This window comes from Leptonotus elevatus, chromosome 7, assembly GCF_054856555.1.
Source record: "Leptonotus elevatus isolate MCC_2025b chromosome 7, RoL_Lele_1.0, whole genome shotgun sequence".
NCBI lineage: Eukaryota > Metazoa > Chordata > Actinopteri > Syngnathiformes > Syngnathidae > Leptonotus > Leptonotus elevatus.
This window is the reverse complement of record NC_141245.1, coordinates 2,881,072-2,901,801: the sequence shown is the minus strand read 5'-3', so window position 1 is coordinate 2,901,801 and position 20,730 is coordinate 2,881,072. Positions and strand designations below refer to the sequence as shown.

The window sequence follows — 20,730 nt, the reverse complement described above, 5'->3', positions numbered from 1 at the left end:
TGAGCTGCACTACCTAAGCAACTTGTGTGGGTTGCAGACACCTCATGCTACCTCGAGAGGTAAAACGCAAAAGCGACCAAGCATCAGCCAGAACGGATGACGACTGGAAACATTTTTTGGCTACCATCTATATTCAGTGTTCCTTTAAAAGGGCTGTCTTGTGAAATTCCTCTCATCTCCACACATTGTCTGTTCCACACACACAAGGAAATTTAACTTAAGTCACAATCAGTGTTGCTTCGTAACTGGACAAATTGATTTTTAACAATTGTTAAAGCACATTGAGTTTGATTAGTGCATGAAATGCCCTTCATGAATAAAAAAAATTGTGGGAGTTACTTACATTGAAATTTTCGTCCATTCTCTCTTGTGCTCATTCTCACTGGGATCATGGGTGTGCTGGAGCCCATCCCAGCTGACACTGGGCGAGAGGCAGGTCACACCCTGAGCTGGTCGCCAGCCAATTACAGATCACAAATAAACAACTATTCAGACTCACATCTATACATTCAATTCTACCGTGCATATTTTTGGAATGCCGAAGCAAATCAAGTGTGCATGGAGAGAACTCGCAAACTCCCCACAGAAAGGCCAGAGCCTAGATTTGAACCCACCACCTTTCACCTGTGATGTATGTGCTAGCTACCATGCCACTGAAATGTTGTGTTCCCTTTGTTTGTTTGTTTTTCGAGCAGGTGAAAACTAATTGATAAAACAGCTGCACAATATACTGCATTATGAGTATGAATGTAAATTGTGTTTTGTAGTGTAAAGAAAAGAAGTTAAACATACATGAAAAAAGACAGCTGAATCTAATGATCAGCTAATTAACAAGCTTTGCAGAAGCCTGATAACGACCCTGATCATAAATCAGGTGTGTTAGTGGAGAGAAATATGGAAAACAGGCTGGATAGGGGCTCTCGAACACCGAACTTGAGCACCCCTGAACTATGTTATCCGTTACAGCTCTCTGGCTATTGGGCTCTGTTTAACCACTAAGTCCATATTAGCACCTAATATGCCAAACCACTGTGAAAGTTTTATAAAATATAAATTGTAATATTAAAAATAGGAATGACACTTCATATTAAGAGACTGTGTGCATTAAAGGCCTTGACAAGCAGGTGGAGCAACTCTTATATTGCAAAAGGCATTCTCTGTGTAATACTATTTTTTTCCCCACAGCAAAGTGACAAATGTTCAAATCCTACCGCTACTCACACTCACACACATTGTTAAATTCAATGTTAATATTAAAGAGGTATATTATTCATCTTGTCAGTGCTGCAATTGTATATTCAGTGGCTGTGGATGTAAACACACAAACATAAAATTCTATACTTCCTAAAAACCCTTAATATAATTACATAATTAATGTTTGACCTTTATTTTAGGAGCTAAACAACGAGCTTTTACATAAACTGTCATTGTGTCTTTCCAGCTTGTTCCATACACTGTTGAACCGTTTCACCGTTCCCAGCTTTTCAGAAAAGGAACCCCCTCATTGTGTTTTGCACTGTACATTGCCTGCCTTTGTAGCCACACTGCACAATGCCAGTTTCAGACGGACTGGTTCATTATGTGTGGTCAGCCTATTCTCCCTTACCAGGCTCAACAGGATTCATCTCATCCAAACTTCAAGATTTAAAAAGCCAAAAAAATGCATTGCAAAGCTTAGTTCTAATCTATTCCGGAAAGTTCAGGTTTACATGAAGGTAAGTTGAAATTTCATTCTGTTACTCATTATTTAATTGGCTAAGTAAAGCATAACTGGTCCAGCATAGCTATACTGCACATATATTTTTGGTAAAATAATGCAACAGTAATTTGATTCTGGTAATTTAAGCCAAAGAGCACACAACCAAAATGTTATGAGCACTCTTCTATTAAGTTTTTTTTTTATTATTATAGTTCCAGATTTAAAAACGACAGCATGTTATTCATACTTGACATTTGCATAACATCAAATGAACTCATTTATGTATCGTATATAGAAACTAGGTGTGTCAAAACTAGTTAATTTTGAGCTCATTTAAAGTTCCTAAATTAACGGCACAAAATGTTTTTAATGCGCGATTGATGACCGTCCCTTACTTGGAAAGCCTGTAGTGGGGGAATTCCAGTCACAACGCAGCAGACACATCCATGTAAAAATTTAGCAGTATCAAATGTAATAATAATGAAAACTGGGGTCAAGTTGTGTTTTACCATTTTAAAAATGTGCAGAATTTCACAAGTTAAAGATTAGATAGCTTTTAATATGAAAAGAAAAATGTACTGAGCTGTCACCAATGTCTTACAAATGCAATTAGGCCCCCTAGTGGCAGAAAGATGACCTCAACACAAATCCATATAACACTCGATTTTTTTTACCTTACAGTACATCTTTTTAATTCTAACTAAATTTTATGAATTATTATGACTAAAACTGCAGCCATATTTCTATAATTTAATTTTTTTTCAGCTTTTACGTTAACAAGAGTATGAAATCTTAGGGGAAAAAATATTTTATTGTACATTTAGAACAGATATAAAATTTGTGATTGATCGTGAGTTAGCTACTGAAGCCATATGATTAACTCATTCACTCCCAGCCATTTTCACTGAAGCAACCCCCTTCGCTCCCAGCTGTTTTACCGGATTTTGACAGATTTAGCAAAATTCACAGAATATTGGGTTCTATTGCTTTAAAAACATGGAACCTCTACCAAAAGAAAGATTAGTCTCTTCTTTCATTCGGAAAAAAAGTATATTTGTATTTCTTTCCGTTTTGCAGAAATTAGCATTAGAATATAGCTATAATATAGAATATAAGTTTTACCATTATTCACAAATCTGTTTAAAAAGAGCTTTTTTTGCAACGAGGCCCCGGTTGATTTCTTATACTCTGTTGCCACCTGCTGGCCGTAATAACTACCTTTGCTTTAAGCGACCTCTTCACATCAGAGGCTGCATCAAAGCCTTCTGTATGCTCTAGCATAAAAACAAGCAAACAAACAAACAAACATGTAAATATGTTTTTGGGACCATGGCATTATTTAAAATAGAACATTTTTATATGTTTTTTTGGGAGCAAATGAGTAATTACGATTCAACAATTTAATCGCCTGACACTAGTGATGGGAAAATGAAGCTTCATGAAGCACTTGTAATATTTTTTGACGCCTCTAGATGCCACTCTTGGTTGAAAGATGCAGTGGAAATGTAATCAATTTCCTTTGCACTAGCCTTTATATTTAAACCAAGAGCACCATCTAGGGGAGTCAAAAAATATGACAAGTGCTTCATGAAGCTTTGTTTTCCCATCACTACCTGACACCCCTAATAGAAACAAACTAGACAAAAACGTGCATAACTGATATACTACGTGGATGTATTCTATAATCAATATGGTGTTATTTTTAAGAAAAAAAACAGTGGTGAAATGGTTTACTATATTATTTTTTATTATTATCTTTTTTAAATTAAGGTCAAGTCATGGGTGACTGGTCCATTCTTGGGCGTTTTCTGTCTGAGGTCCAAAATCATTCTACAGTGATCGGCAAGATCTGGCTCACTATGCTGCTCATTTTCCGCATCCTGCTGGTAGCCTTGGTAGGAGATGCCGTCTACAACGATGAGCAGTCCAAGTTCACCTGCAACACCCAGCAGCCTGGATGCAACAACGTCTGCTATGACACATTTGCACCCGTGTCCCATCTGAGGTTCTGGGTTTTTCAAATTGTGCTGGTCTCCACTCCATCCATATTCTACATCGTATTTGTTTTGCATAAAATTGCTAAAGATGAGAAGCTAGACGGGCAACGGGGGCAAGTGCTGAGGCAGAGGCCTTCAAGGCATGGCACTGGGCAGAAGGACGGCAAGGTGGCGATGAGGGTGGGCGTGCCGACGTACTGTCCTCATTATAGTCGGGAGGATTGGGATGAGAGAGAAAGAGCGCAACAAAGCTTCCTGGAGGAGGGTCACAGTGCGCTGGCAGAAGACCCCACCAAGCAATCCAACCAGGTTCTGCTCATCTACATCCTTCATGTGTTACTTCGATCAATCATGGAAATCACCTTCCTAGTGGGCCAGTATTTGTTATTTGGCTTCGAGGTGCCTCACCTCTACCGCTGTGAGACCTATCCTTGCCCAACTCGCACAGACTGTTTTGTGTCTCGTGCCACTGAGAAAACCATTTTCCTCAACTTTATGTTTAGCATCAGCCTGGGCTGCTTTGTGCTCAACATTGCAGAACTTCACTACCTGGGCTGGGTCTACATTTTCCGTGTCCTCTGCTCAGCCTGCTCCAACTGTTGCAGTCAGGAGAAGGATCCGGAAAAAATGTACTCCAAGCAAAACCCCCTCTTGCTCCAACTCAGACATTCGCTGAGAGGTCAGCTGGTTCTGCAGACCCGATCGGCCATGGCTCAAGAGAAGACGGCAGGTTTGCTCACACATGCCCCGGCGATCTCTTTTGAGACAGACTCAACTGTGGAATGCACCTCAAAGAGGAGTCCAGAGAACATAGACAAGGTGAAGGTCAAGTTGGCCAACATGGCCAGATTGGGACGAACTAAGAAGTCTTGGCTGTGACAGCATCGTGGTCATGCTATAAAAATGTTTTGTCTTTGTTTTCACATATACTATATTCATTCATGTACTAAAGTATTGGCAAAATGTGGTATGTCGGTTTACCTTAGTAGTTCCTTTAGCATTAGTGATGGGTGCAATTACAGATGAACTGATTCTCTGATTGTGAATAATTATCTCGATTATGTGGGATTGAGTGTTGATCACCACTTGAGGCATTGTTGATCCAGTCTCATTTGCTTTCCAGAGGTGGCAAATCCAGAAAGTAAAAACCCTGCCACAGTTTAGCTTTAGCCACAGGTGCTCGCTAACAAGCTCCCTAGCTAGCAGCTAGCTCCCTGGTAGGGAGCTAGCTGCTAGCTAGCACAAGGGGCCGAAACCAAACAGTTGCATTGTTTTTACTTTCTGGTCCTGGATTTGCCACCTTTGTTGGTTTCTTTTAAATGTCAGCTATTGTATTTTTAGATTTAATGTTTATTTGTTAAAAGAAATGTTGAAATAAATACCTGTAGCTACAGGCTTATTGACATGAAGATTAAAAAAAAAGAAAAAATCTATCTATCTATCTATCTATCTATCTATCTATCTATCTATCTATCTATCTATCTATCTATCTATCTATCTATCTATCTATCTATCTATCTATCTATCTATCTATCTATCTATCTATCTATCTATCTATCTATCTATCTATCTATCCAATACATTCAAATATTAAGATTGTACTAATGATGCATTTTACACTGCATTAAACAACAATAAATGTATTCTAGATTGGTTGATTGGTGAGTGATTATAGTGCCTACATTAGAAAACCTGAATAATGTTTGAATAAATTCCTTACTACTGTTTATGTTTTAATTTTTCCATCCAAAAGCGCTACAAAATACATAATGTTCAAACCAGTGGCCTTCATTATGATGTGTGCTTATCTATGTTTAGTTACTCAAAATGGGAGTAAACACGACGGTGTAAATAACTCACAGAATCGATCAACAACTGTCATTCTGTCTTGGCTGCAATGTGAATTTTGTCCTGTAGATGGTGATCTAAGCTATCAGTTCCATCCGGAGAGTGCTTCAGTTGAAGGACAACCATTTATTCAATTCCATGTCTCCAGTTTAAAAATATACTGAGGCACACTTAAGCCTCCTGCAGTAAAATACATATTAAAAATGATTAACAGAAGCAGTGACTTTTGATACACTAACATTTTGTTGGCCTGTTTTTCTTTAAACAGTGTACACAGTATGATGCACTAAACCAGGGACTAACTTTCTTTGTTTATCAGCCACTATGTAGCTAATGATTTCCCAGATTTACTAGCAACTCAGCATTTTCGCTAACAACAATTTTGTTTGGTTATGTCCAACCATCTTCTGCATTTGGAAAAACAGGCGTCCAGAAACAGAACTGGAGAAGTTTATGGGACTTACACTCCAGATGCTCCAATCCTCTTAATATGAGATTTCATGTAGACTACTGTAAGCACACGTGACGTCTGTTTGTTGACAGTGACTTCAATTGTAACATTTTGTGGTATGAAGTGTAACTTCATAACTACAGCCCAGACGCTGCACCCTTCTCCAAATGTAATATGGCATGTTTAGCTATATTTAGCACTGCACGCCGCGCACCTGCACGCTGTCAGCATTCTGGAAAGAATAGTGACACATCAGAATTTGTGACCCCAGGGTGTAATGCCAACCATGGAATGTGTAAGAGTTTGACAGAAGAAGAATGTTTATGTTAACAGTGTCAACTAGGTGTTGTCGGAAAGTAAACGTTAGAGTAAGGGTCACTGTCTTAACTTAAACTAGGTTTCATCAGTAGGTTACAGATAGAGTTAGGTGTATCACACATGCAAGCTAAATAACAATATACAATGATGCCCCTTGGTTTAAAAACATTCTAACAAATCTCTCAAATGCACTCAAATTCACACTAGGGCAAGATTGGGCAAACTCGGTCCTCAAATGCCTGAGTCCTGCAGGTTTTGGAGGTTTCCCTCTTCCAACACAAGCTGACTCCAATTAACACGATTGTTATTAGGCTTATGCAGAGCTTGCTGATGAGCTGATCATATATATACCAGCTGTGTTGAAGAAGGGAAACATCCAAAACCTGCAGGATTCCGGTCCCTCAAGGGCAGAGTTTGCCCACTACTGCACCAGGGTCGCATATTCTGACAGGTGATAGATTTTTCTTTAACGGTAGCACGACTACGGCACTCGGCATACGCTTATCACGCACTACACGTAGGGAGGGCAAAAAGATAAATAATCAAACTCGTAAAAAATCATTATAGTATATATAATAATATCAGTATAATACTTAAAAGAAAAGTTTGTAAAGCATACATTTTGTGTTCCTCTTCTTTCGCTCATATTGAGTGAAATTAAATAAATTTGAACGTACACGGAGCTAAAGGAAAGTCGAGGCCCCGCTTTGCTGGGCCAAGAGTGCCTGGAGGGGTTGTGAAAGTGTCTAGTGCGTAGCTGGGATCGCTGGTTCATCCCTCGGGTAAATTTGCAGTTCTCTCCTGGGGCCCATATTGAGTGAAACTAACTAAATTCTTCCACGTACGCGGAGCTAAAGGCAAATCGAGGTCCCGCAAAGCGGGGCAGAGAGCGCCCAGTGCGTAGCCAGGATCGATGGTTCACCCCCCCCCGGTAAATTTTCTGTCCTCTTCTGGAGCCTATATTGGGTGAAATTAAATGTTTTCTTTGATCCAACATAGGCTGACATTCTTGGTGTCTAAAAACACACCCGCAGATGTTTGTTGATTTGTTTGTTTTTTAATATTGAAGGTTTCTAATAATAAAGTTAGGCTTTTGTGAACGCCACATGTGTAAGCTCTGAATTGCGCGGTTGGGAGGCGCAGGGGTGGGGGTGCGAGTTTTGGAACGCGGCCATCAGTGGCCGGAAACGACGGTGATGTGTGGAACCCAGAAGTCGGAAGTCCGTGGCATCTACCCCATACGCCAGTGGTTTCAAAGTCCCGTCCTCGAGGGCCTGAGTCCTGCATGTTTTAGAGGTTTCTCACGTTCAACACAGCTGATTCATATTTAAGCTCATCAGCAAGCTCTGCAGGAGCCTGATAATTATCCTGATCATTGAATCAGGTGCGTTGGAGTAGAGAAACCTCAAAAACATGCAGGACTCAGGCCCTCGAGGACCGGATCTTGACACGTGCCATACCCACGTAGTACCTGGACTACACCACTGAGCCATATGTATACCTATATACATGATTTGTTTATTATGCTGGATGGCAAAAAAACAATTGTTAGCAGCTCTTCTGGATTACCACCAAGTGGCATGCGTGGTCCAAATATGCGTGTGCTGCAGAGCAAAGTGCCACTTTCACAGACACACCGGGAAACTTTACAAATAGGCATGGGCCAATATAAGTAAAAATATCAAAGTATTACAATTACTGCTCTAACTATGCTTATTTGAAATATTTGGGGAAATAAAAACATTTTATAATTGAACACATTCTATTTAGTTTTTAAACAAAATATAGGAAAATTGGTACATTAAGAAACATGTACCATGTTCAGTTTAAATAAATAAATAAATAAATGTTGATAGTTTTCCTGTTATTTTTTTTCTTAGCAAGACTGTCCAATCACAGGTGAGCTTTTTTTTATTTATTTTTTTAGAACAGACTTGAATTCGTGGGACACCTATACATGTACACCTTTTTTTTATTGATTAAGAAAACTGTGTGCAACGCACCAGTGTCTCTTTTCTCCGCTCCCCCCACTCTCTCCTACTGCTGCGATTTCCGTATCGATTTTTTTTTAGCACACCCTACAGTAGTGTACTGTAAAATTAGGTAATTTACAGTTAAAAACCACATTCCATCTTTACAGTAACTCTTTACTACTGTAAATGTGAAATACAGCTCTGCTACTGTAAGTTACTGGCAACAGTGTTGCCATTAATTTACTGTAAAAACCACTTGAAATGTCTAACAGTGATAGATTACAGTGAATTGCTGTAAAGGTAAATACAATAAGTAACTGTAATTGATATACAGTAAATTATTGTAAAAAAAAAAATGCAGTAATGTAGGCCTACTGAGATTTTACAAGAATTAGCTAGCACATTTTTTGCCAGTTATTTCTTTGGTAATTCTACAGTCAATTCGTTACAGTGTACGTACACACAACAACCCTGTTACTACAATCTTTCTAGCCATCTAGAGGAGTCATGAATGTTAACTCTTTGACCGCCAAAAACGTTTAATAACGTTTAGTAAAATCCGAATGAGCGCCGCCAAAGACGTTAAAAGACGTTCACTATGTTTTTTTTGGTTTTTTTTGGAAACGGGTGGAGGAAAGCCTTGGCAAGCTGTGCTGAAAGTATCAAGCAGGTCGAGTTAGTATAATGACTATTTTTGGGCACTAGATGGCAGCGATGACTCTCTTTGGACAAGCTCGGGTAGACGTCAGCAGAAGACGTGAGGCGGAGCTAGAGTGTTGAGGGGAGAATGGCTGAGGAAGCGAAAATGGCGACCGGTTGCAAGCAGCTCACGCTTGAGCATTTTTTTCAAAGACGAAAAGCAACGACCAATGCTAAAGAGCACAATGATGATGATGATGGTGACTCCGAGGTTGACGCCGAAGTTGGAAGCGTTGACGCGGCGGCTTCGATCGCGTCGTAAAGCCTCACCGGCTCGCGATGCTAACGGCGGAAAACGAGCACTTCTGCACAGGCGGACGTTCAATCGGACGATGAAGAGTACCCCGAGTCCAATGCATATTCTTCGGAGGAGTGGGTACAGTCTGATCACGGAGAAGACACTGGTTCTGGACTACGATGCCACCATGAATGGAGTGGATAAGATGGATCAGAACATCTCTTACCATAGGAACTGATGGACATGAGCCAGATGTAACACCAGTTCACCGTATCATGATCCTGAGAGTAGACTTGAGACAACATGGCCAAACTCACACTGCCGCGGCCTGGGGGGCCCTGAGGTGTTGCGCTTGCTCTGTCCTGGCAGGGGTCGACGGCTCCCCTCTTTTGTGGAGATTTTCATGCATGCCAGATCCACCACACCAGCATCTATCGAAACTCAGACACAATCTGCTTCTTCCTCAGGTCATTGAATCGGTGGAGGCTGGTGTCTGTGGATCTCACTCTGCTTCGTCTGTCCTTCCTTCCTTTCCTCAGTCTCTCCTTTGGTCTCTTGAGGTCTCCCTGATTTGTTGGAATTTAGATGTTTCTGGGGTTGGTGAAGGACTCTGGTTGGTGGCCCGGTGGGTGGTGTCTGGTCGGTGCTGGATTTCACTTTCCTTTCTTTTCTTTGGTCCTTCCTCGGGTCTCCTGACGGTAGTGATGGGAAAATGAAGCTTCATGAAGCACTTGTAATATTTTTTGACGCCTCTAGATGCCACTCTTGGTTGAAAGATGCAGTGGAAATGTAATCAATTTCCTTTGCACTAGCCTTTATATTTAAACCAAGAGCACCATCTAGGGGAGTAAAAAAATATCACAAGTGCTTCATGAAGCTTCGTTTTCCCATCACTACCTGACGGCGGTGTTCGGTTTAGGTGAACGGTATGGGATTTTTTTATAGGTTTTTGGTGAACTAATGAATACACACACACTCACACGCACGCACACACGCACATACACATACTCACCCACATACAAAATAAAATAAAAAAAGAGCATGATGATGACATGTCAAATCGGTAAAATTACCGAATGAACAATACTGAGCTCTTAGAGAAGAGAAAAAAATAAAAATAAAAATAATGTTAATATATTGGCAACACCATGCTCGCTTTGCTGTTTTCCACCTCTCGTCATCTTCTTCAACGAAGCGGGCACTACTGCCAAAATGTTATGGCTTTTATTGATTGATTTGAACCAGAGGTTGCCAGTGGATATTGAATGTGCTGTATTTGCTTTACCTTTTAATAAGTAAAAAAAGTGAAAAATACATCTATGCTATCTATACTTTATCCCAGTATATGTAAACTAGGTAAAGTGCAGAGATCAAACTGTGTTAAAACTGTGTTTTTTCCATGTAAACTAATAGTGTAGTCCCCTCCACCTTCACTAAGACCAATAATTAAACCACCAAACCACGCATCCATCCATTACACTTATTGACTGTGCTGCTTAAAGCAGACAGACTATGGAAAATCTTAATAACGCCATGTAGCCCCAACAACCCCCCTCCCCCAATCACCTGACACGATAGTACAGCGTTAATGCACACACACTTGACTTTGTGAAAGGAGAAGCCCGCCCCCTTGCATCAACATTATATTCATTGACAATGCAGGGTGTTAGTATTGCTGTGGGCGGGGTGACTAACCGAACGGAGCGTAAAAGTGGAACCGGTGACGGTAGAGGAGAGATCAACCCACGTGTGACGGAGCACTAGTCCTTTACCTAGTCTAGTCAGTCTATCGAGCCAGTAGTCTTCGCGTGTCCCTTCCTGTAGCGAGGTCAGATATGGAGGGAGTCGACCGCCAAGTCACGTCTGCACCCCTGACCGATCCACACGACCCGGGGTAAGATGCCGGCCAATCAAAACTAAGTCTATCCTTGTCTCTAATGTAATGCGATATATATACTGTATGGGTTTAAGGCATTGCTAATTGTACAGATCCGCGTTACTCTGAAACTTCGCTTCCGTGCCCTAGCTGTCCACATTTGGACACCTTTACAGTATATGGTGGTCGCGTGTAACACACAAAACTTTTAAAAATCTGCTACTTTGTGCTACGCTTCTGTCTGACTGACAAGGCTGTCGAAATGACACAAGCTGGAGGAGCAATTAAGACATTTTATTACATACAATATTTGAAGTTGAGCATGGTCTGCGTAACATTTCAGCTTCACCGAATTTAAACGAAACAGATTCGGTTTGTGTTTGTGAACATGCTATGATTGGATAGTGAACTACTTACTGTAGCCATAGAATTTATGGAGGACGAAAAGTGTCAAAATTAAATAAATGAATACACCATTAAATAATTAAATAAATGCGTCATGAATTAATAAAATGTTTCATTTTTTAATTATATATGGAATTAAATAAATCTATTTGTTATTTAATATGACATTAATTAATTAAATTACCTATGATTATTTGTTTCTCTATTTAATTAATTATTTCATGGTCAGTCATTGTGTTGCAGTGTTTCATTAATTTATTTTATCTGTTAAACTCACCAAGTCGAGGCAAATCAATTTCAGTATAAGCGAAGTGCGCATTATGTTTGCGCATGCGTGAAAATCATGTAAAACAAAACAAAAAACTTGCTACCAAACAAAGCCGTCATTTGAAAGGCGGCGAATGGAGTGCTGAAAGTGTTTGCGTAACTGCACACCTTAAAGCTTGCAAGCATTGTTTAAACGGCTTTCAGCTTTAATTAACAAAACAACAGGTGCAGTTGTGCAATTTTTAACAGACCTAATGGAGTTTATAGGCCCAAAAAAGACCACCATTGCAAAGCTCGAGAAGACGGAAGTGTACGTTTGTAAACCTCCGTTCAGTCTTCCCAATTTCCAGACAGAAAAAAAAGATCCAAACGGACATAAAAGAGGCTAAAATGGGAAATTTCTTGAACACATTTATTTTGTCAATATCCTGAAACCGAGAGAGCAGATGGAAGCATCAAGAACGCTAGCGGACGTACGTGTAACGAAACTAATGGTGTGACGGTCATTTAAGAACCTGCTTCGAGCCCCAATTGATGACCCCTTCAGTGAAGAAAGAACCGACCTGTCTCTTGATCACGTCCCTGTTTTGTGTCCTTGCATTCAGCAATATCGGCTGACATGCAAGGTGGCCAAAGTTTCAAACAATGAGCTTCTTCCAGCCATCCGTCACTTGTCTTTAAGGGGTCAGAAATTACTTTTTCATTTTTCACAGCGTCTCTCTCTTCCTCCTTTGTCAATAAGACCGTTTTTGAAATCGATGCAGCATATGCAAGGGCAGCCAGTTCGTCTTTCCGTTTCTGTCTGTTGCCGAACGCAGACCTCGTTGTAACAATTCAATCCACAGCGACTACAAAAACGCTTGATTAAATCATCAACTTTCATGCTTTCCATTAGTCCATTACTGTTTGGTGGCCGGGTAACGCCCCCCTACGCACTATGCACTGCGCGGTCTGAGATGCGCACTTCGCTTATAACCGATGGATGCAGAGTGAGTGGCTAGTAAACATAATTCGATAGGCTGGGTGGCGCTATACACCTAAATAGGTGCGTTTCCATTACCTTTAGATTTACGCTCTCAGTTAGACAAAATTTGAGTGAAGCAGGCTTTAGCCCCGCCCACTAACTTTGATGGGCGAGTTTGACATAAAATAAATTCATGAAACGCTGCAACACAGGACCATGAAATAAATAATTAAATACAGAAATAATTTTATATATATATATATATATATATATATATATATATATATATATATATATATATAATCATAGGTAATTTAATTCATGAATGACACCTTTTTTTAATTATTGGTTTATTTAATTTCTTATTTAATGAATAAAAAAAATCATGACAAATGTATTTAGTTATTGGTTTATTTAATTTCATATGTAATGAATAAATAACATGTTTAATTCATGACACATTTATTTAATTATTAATAGTGTATTAATTTATATAATATTGGCAGTATTGGTCCTCCATAAGAATTGAATATGTCATAATACATATTTTACAGCACTAATATCATTTTCCACAACTGGAGATTTTAGTCTGTGAATGTTTATGTAGAATTTGAGATGAAGTCTGGGTAACAGCTGGGACTCGGCTGCTCATATGTGACATCTTTATTGACTTATTCTTCTCTTCAATAGGAAAATGTTTATTGGTGGCCTCAGCTGGCAAACTTCACCAGGTAAATAGCCGAGCAGGTTATTTTGATGAGTCCTCCATTTGACCCTGTATTTAAAACAAGGGTAGTAAGATTATAACCCACACACTCAGCTTTTTGTTAAAAAAACGACTTACGCTAACCAGTATTATATTTCTTTCTCCCCCAGACAGCCTTAAAGATTATTTTAATACATTTGGTGAAATCAGAGAATGTATGGTAATGAGAGACCCAACGACAAAACGCTCCAGGTAAAAACACATCTTATCCTTCTCTTTTTCTAATCAAGCTTGCATAATTTAAAATGGAAAAAACAAAAACAAAAGTTTGACATGAACAAATATTCTGAATGTCATATCCAAACATTTATTAAATGCTTTACTTTAATGCATGCAGTTATGTATATAGCTCAAACACAACCTCCGCTACCTTTAATGTAACCATCTGCTGTCATGTAAAGGATCATCTGCAGTCAAAATTAATAGTGTGATTAATCTGCGTTAATACATGATTAATGCAATAATTTTTGTTGTGATTAATCAATGAGTTAATGCTTTAACTTTGACAGCACTAATATATATATATATATACATATATAAATAAAAGGCTAATAATTATAAACAGTTTACAGCTGAAAGGGATACTTGACTCATTGAACTAGGGCAGTGCAATTAATCGAAATGCAATTACAATTTCAATTATTACACTCCAAACACTACAAAATAGGCATAATCGTAAACAAAAATAAAATATTATTAATACAAATTTTGAGTTGTTTAAATGTATATATTTGCACTTAAAAAAAAAGAAGTCTAATTTAACAACATTTCACTTGTTTGGTCCAAAAGGAACTTGCATAATTATAGTGTTTCAAAGAAATGTATTTGTCCTAATGTTTTTTACGTTTGAACATTTTCTTGTTTTGTACCAAAAAACAAATGATTGTCCTAATTGTGATTTCAGTTATTACCAAATTAATCGTGATTAATATTTTCTTCATAATCGAGCAGCCCTACATTGAGCCATTTACAGTATATATTTTGTACAGAATTAATTTGATTATTATTGAACACTCAATACCTTTAAAAACAAATGTTTCCACTTGCTGTCGACTGAAGATGACATCACCTGTGTTGAGGAAATAGGTAACGACCAATCACGGCTCACCTGTTTTCTGGGCTTAGTCAGCAAACTGAGCCATGATTAGTCAATACCTATTTCCTCAGCACAGGTGATGTCATCTTCAGTCGACAGCAAGTGGAAACATTTGTTTTTAAAGGTATTGACTGTTCAACAATAAAACAACAACAAAGTTCTCACATTAATTATAGCCAAAATATGATTTTCTTACTGTTGCAAATGGCTCAATGAGTCAAGTATTCATTGAAGGAAGCTTTTTATAATGTGCGGAGCAATAAGAAACAAGTGAATATGAAAAATAGCCTATCCATTATGTTAAATTCTGAAAACAAATAGTGTTTACAAATATATTCATATGTGGGTTTTATTTCGTAATAGGGGCTTTGGCTTCGTCACTTTTGCAGATTCTGCCAGCGTAGATAACGTCTTGGCACAGCCGCATCATGAGTTAGACTCTAAAATGGTATGTCCAACTCTTCATTCTCGCTGCATCAATGATATGCAAACATGCACCAAACATATTGCACAATATCCATATATAATTTCATTGATTTGTATAAGGGATTACCTCTGTGGCAGAGGTTTAACTTGCCTTGCAATCATATAACAAATGCACATTTAAAGTGCTTTTATATATACAATGTGTTCCCTCCAATAGATACTCTTATATTTTAACATGAGACATCATCGCTGTTCTGAATGTGACCTAGTTTAATCTATTATTCAGACTTAGTCTGTATATAGACCTACTCTGATGGTGATGTCCAGGCAACCTTTCAGTTAGAATGGGAGTAAACAAAGACTAATCGAATTTGATTCTGTAATAATGTAGCGTTTACTATTGTCATATGCCCCACATATAACATAGTGAGTAACCTTCAGTACACACCATGCATACAGTATAGTAGCAATACAAATGCTAATAAACTAGTACATAAAGATTTTATTAGATTGTAAAAATGCACAGTAAAAATATGCAAGTTGTTGAAAACAATGTATTCTCAGCAAGTATTTAAAGTGAAAATGGAGCGGAATGTGAATATTTACTTTGCAAGTCAGTTTACCGTATGTCATCCATCCATCCATTATTTACCGCTTAACCAGGGCCGAGTCGCGGGAACAGCAGCTTTAGCAGAGAAGTCCAGACTTTCCTCTCCCCAGCCGCTTCAACCAGCTCCTCTGGCGGGATCCCAAGGCGTTCCTGGGACATAGTCTCTCCAGCGTGTCCTGGGTCGTACCCGGGGCCTCCCGCCGGTGGGACATGCCCGGAACACCTCTTCAGGGAGGCGTCCAGGAGGCATCCGAACCAGATGCCCGAGCAACCTCAACTGGCTCCTCCCGGATGATCGAGCTTCTCACCCTAACTCTAAGGGAGAGCCCGGACACCCTGCGGAGGAAACTCATTTCGGCCGCTTGTATCCGGGATCTTGTTCTTTCGGTTACGACCCACAGCTCGTGACCATAGGTGAGGGTAGGAACGTAGATCAATCGGTAGATAGAGAGCTGAGCCTTTCGATACAGAGTCCGCATCACCTCAGACGCTGCACGGATCCACCTGTCGATCTCCCGCTCCATCCTGCCCTCACTCGTGAACAAGACCTCAAGATACTTGAACTCCTCCACTTGGGGCAGGATCTCATCCCCGACCCAGAGAAGTTATGCCACCCTTTTCCGACTGAGGACCATGGTCTCGGATTTGGAGGTGCCAATCTCCATCCCAACCGCTTCACACTCAGCTGCGAACCGCTCCAGTGAGAGTTGGAGATCACGGCTTGATGAAGCCAACAGCACCATGCAATGCTGAGGCTGCCAAACCGGACCCCTCAACGCTTCGGCTGCGCCTAGAAATTCTGTCTATAAAAAAGTTCTGAACAGAGATCAGTGACAAAGGGCAGCCTTGGTGGAGTCCAACCCTCACTGGGAACGAATCCGACATACTGCATTTGGAGAATTTGTTCTCATTGCTGTGACAATATGCCCTGTGTCTGTTTTGGGAAACAGTGAAGCATAAACAATTTAAAATGACCTCGAGCAATTGTTTTCAGTTACTTGTAATGTGCAGTTTCTCTTTACTTCAAGTAGGAATTTTGATGTGATATCCATCCCTCAATTTTCTTGACTACTTTTAGCATAAAGGTTGTGAGTGAGCTGATGTATTTATTGCCCCCTAGACTGCAGTTGATCAAGGAAATATAGTCAAATCACCATCCCTAGTGAGTGAGTGGTTACATAGTCAGTATAGTCAGTTTACCATTGTCATGGAAAATTTCGATGTTACTCTGCAAATACAGTGTGTTTGTACAACAAAATATTTTTTGTATGTGTGTACTAATGTGTGTGGCGCTTCTCTTCTTCAGATTGACCCAAAAGTTGCCTTCCCTAGACGTACGCAACCCAAGGTAAGGTGACTTCTACTTGAAGTCACAATTTGACAAATAAATAAAATTATAGGTAACTTAATTAATTCATGGCACATTTATTTAAAGTTGCTGAACGTAAGTTGGAGTGTTAAAACAACCATATTTTTCACCCACCAATGCTTTAAATTTTTTATAATGGACAGGAGGTACTATTGTGGCACAATGGCTGTTAAATAATAATGAAGGTTTCGGGACCGAAACTTAAGGTTTCTCCCTGCCAGGCACGTGTACGCTCTCACTCTCGCTCCGCGGAAGTGCTGGGAAGGCGGACGTGTTTGGGAGTGTGTGGACGAGTCTGTGGGGAAAACACAAACGTGTGCCTCAACGGATATAAAGTGTGTCAAAATAATAATAAACCAAGACTGCAATGCGACTCTCAGTCTCCCGGTGGCTCCTTTTGTTTGACCATTGAGCCAAAAGTTTGGCAACATGCAACGGTAGTTGTTCCCGGAGGTGACTCAGACCCTCTGCGTCCCCCGACCAAGATCAGGATACCGATCAAGAAAGGATAACACCTGTCAAGTGTGACAAAAAGGGCAAAACTGAAGTCGCACAAGCATCGCGGGAGGACATGGCTCAATATTGGAGCAGCGTTAATATTGGAGTAGGTGGAAAGGCCTAAGAGGATGAAACGAGACCCACAACTTGCTTTCTTCTTGCTAAAAAGGTAAGACCTTGTCACAAAAATGCGATCTATTTATGATGAGCAATGCACAATAAAACTACCACTAACTATGTCTCGGCACTCTGGGGGCATGCGCATTGCTGACTTCCATTAATCTGCAAACACTCGGTAACTTACGTTCAGCGCCTTTAATTATTGATTTTTAATTATTGATTTTATATCTATATATATATATATATATATATATATATATATATATCCATTATATATACAAACCCAATTCCAAAAAAGTTAGGACACTATAGAAATTGTGAATAAAAACTGAATGCAATTATGTGGAAGTGCCAAATTTCTATATTGTGTTCAGAATAGAACATAGATGAGAGGTCAAAAGTTTAAACTGAGAAAATGTATAATTTTAAGGGAAAAATATGTTGATTGTATATTTCATAGTGGCAACAAATCTTAAATAAGTTGGGACAGGTAGCAATAAGAGGCTGGAAAAGTCAATTGCACCAAAAAAGAATAAACAGCTGGAAGACCAGTTACCACTAATGAGGTCCATTGGCAACTTGATTGGAGTATAAAAAGAGCTTCTCGGAGTGGCATTGTTTCCCAGAAGCGAAGATGGGTAGAGAATCACTAATTCCTTCAATGTTGCGCAGGAAGATAGTGGAGAAATATCAGAAAGGTGTTTACCAGCAAAAACTGGCAAAAAGGTTGAAGTAATCATCATCTACAGTGCATAACATCCTCCAAAGATTCAGAGAATCTGGAACAATCTCTGTCTGTAAGGGTCAAGGCCGAAAAATCTTCTGGATGCCCATGATCTCCGGGCCCTTAAACGGCACTGCACCGCAAACAGGAATGCTTAGTGTAAGGGAAATCATAGAAAGGGCTCAGCAATACTTCCAGAAAACATTGCGGGTGAACACAATCCACCGTGCCAGCCGCCGTTGCCAGATGAAACTACAGTACAAAGAAAAAGCCATTTCTAAAGCAGACCAAGAAGCGTAGGCGTTTCTCTGGGCCAGGGGTTATTTAAAATGGAGAATGACAAAGTGGAAACCTGTTTTGTGTTCAGACGAATCACGATTCGAAGTTCTTTGTGGAAAACTGGGGCGCTATATCATACTGACTAAATTATGAATTATAAAGTACAACTGAACTCACTATTTTACTCCAGTTGCCATTTTAAAACACATGATAGAATTCCAAAGACATGCATGGCAGGTTAATTGAACACTCCAAATCGTCCATAGGTGTGATTGTGAGTGTGGATGGTTGTTGGTCTCTGTGTGCCCTGCAATTGGCTGGCAACCAGCTGGGATAGGCTCCAGCGACCATTGTGAGGACAAGCGGTTAAGAAAATGGATCCACCACACCAGCATCTATCGAAACTCAGACACAATCTGCTTCTTCCTCAGGTCATTGAATCGGTGGAGGCTGGTGTCTATGGATCTCACTCTGCTTCGTTTGTCCTTCCTTCCTTTCCTCAGTCTCTCCTTTGGTCTCTTGAGGTCTCCCTGATTTTTTGGATTTGTTGGAATTTAGATGTTTCTGGGGTTGGTGAAGAACTCTGGTTGGTGGCCCGGTGGGTGGTGTCTGGTCGGTGCTGGATTTCACTTTCCTTTGTTTTCTTTGGTCCCCTCGGGTCTCCTGACGGCGGTGTTCGGTTTAGGTGAACGGTATGGGATTTTTTCTAATAGGTTTTTGGTGAGCTAACGAATACACACACACACACTCGCACGCACGCACGCACATACACATACTCACCCACATACAAAAAAAAAAAAAAAAGCAATGATGATGACATTACCGAATGAACAATACTGAGCTCTTTTTAGAAGTAAAAAAAAAAAAAAAAAAAAATGGATGGATGGATGGTAGAATGCTTGCTATCGTATCTTAGCATACATGCTACCGTTTGATTTTAGCATTCATGCTACTATTTGTTTTTAGAATTCTTGCTACTATTTGTTTATATCATTAATGCACCAAGTATGGTACGGTGCGCTCGTTTCAGAGCTGCAGTTATAGTTAGGCACCAGTAGCTCTGCGTAGACTGCGTGTGTGTGTGTGTGCGTGTGTGTATGTGTGTGTGGGTGTGTGTGTGTGTGTGTGTGTGGGTGCGTGTGTGTGCGTGTGTGTGTGAAGGAGCTAACAAAAGGGTTGGGGATCGAGAACTGGTAATCGAGTGGAACCAACATTTATGGTTCCCTTCTGATTTTTAAATGTCACTGCTAAATTTCAATTCCCAGTTTGCCACGTGGAAGAAGCATGAATGAAAAGAAAATGTGTGTGCGCAGAGCTGCAGTAACCACTTATTCATCGTGCTGCCCAATAATTTGCTAACATAATTTCCATGAACTTAAAAAAGCTTATTTTTAATGCAGGCTACAGTAGACAGGTTGTGTAGTTCACTTTTGCGAAGAGGAATGAATGAGCCGTCGAGGATGCATTAGCTGAAAGTTAAACAGGACCTGCAGTTGTCTTTGGGTCCTGCCTCTTAAGAGCAAACTCATTAAGGCATAGCCCTATCATTCTGAGAGTGTTCTATAGAACACTCTCAGAATGATAGGGTTATGAAGCGTTGAGAGGCTGTATCATTTTGCATCCTAATGGTCATGTCCCCTAAGATGGCTTCTGACTCATCGTGTTCTGCGCAGCACTTGCTTATCTTCCAAGGTTCTCAGATAAGAGTCTCCATCTAATCTGTCTGAGCTGGATGTGTTTAGCAAGGAGAAAAGGGCAAACATTTCAGCCTCCTGATGTACAAAACTGATCGAGACCTACCCCAAAAGACTTGAAACTGTAATTGCAGCAAAATAAGTATTAATTCAGGGGGGATGAATATTTTTGCACACCCTACTTTTCAGTTTTGTTGTTGTAAAACAAGTTTGAAATAAGATATCCATTTTGTTTCACTTCATGATTGTGTACTACTTTGTCTTTAACTTTCACATGAAAGTTCTATGAAATCTATTTATATTTGTGGTCGTACCGTGCCAAAATGTTGAAAACCACAAGGGGGATGACTACTTTTGCAAGGCGCTGTATTTACACTTTTTACCCTCCTTTTTTGTTTTGGCAATGTACTTTG

General features: G+C 39.8%; 2 protein-coding genes across 5 annotated transcripts in view; both read left to right on the top strand.

Annotated features, from left to right (window-relative positions):
• The first annotated feature begins 1,571 nt into the window (after positions 1-1,571).
• On the top strand, positions 1,572-5,222 carry LOC147170381 (gap junction delta-2 protein). 2 transcript variants are annotated; one of them, XR_015095571.1, is made up of 3 exons: positions 1,572-1,715; positions 3,470-4,872; positions 4,926-5,222. XR_015095571.1 is itself a non-coding variant. In XM_086080509.1 (2 exons), the coding sequence occupies exon 2, from the start codon at positions 3,478-3,480 to the stop codon at positions 4,573-4,575; it is 1,098 nt and encodes a 365-aa protein (XP_085936635.1). In that variant the 5' UTR covers positions 1,572-1,715; positions 3,470-3,477; the 3' UTR covers positions 4,576-4,877. The 2 variants fall into 2 exon arrangements, 1 of the variants encoding a protein (XP_085936635.1); XM_086080509.1 differs by lacking the exon at positions 4,926-5,222 and having other exon boundaries at positions 3,470-4,877.
• A 5,623-nt stretch (positions 5,223-10,845) lies between these two features.
• Positions 10,846-20,730, top strand: part of msi2b (musashi RNA-binding protein 2b) — a 106,222-nt gene continuing 96,337 nt past the window's right edge. For all 3 annotated transcript variants that reach the window (XM_086081412.1, XM_086081410.1, XM_086081411.1), the window contains exons 1-5: positions 10,846-11,117; positions 13,426-13,466; positions 13,612-13,693; positions 14,961-15,045; positions 16,940-16,981. In XM_086081412.1, coding sequence (XP_085937538.1) covers positions 11,059-11,117; positions 13,426-13,466; positions 13,612-13,693; positions 14,961-15,045; positions 16,940-16,981 — 309 coding nt within the window. In that variant the 5' untranslated portion in view covers positions 10,846-11,058. The remainder of the gene's footprint in view (positions 11,118-13,425; positions 13,467-13,611; positions 13,694-14,960; positions 15,046-16,939; positions 16,982-20,730) is intronic.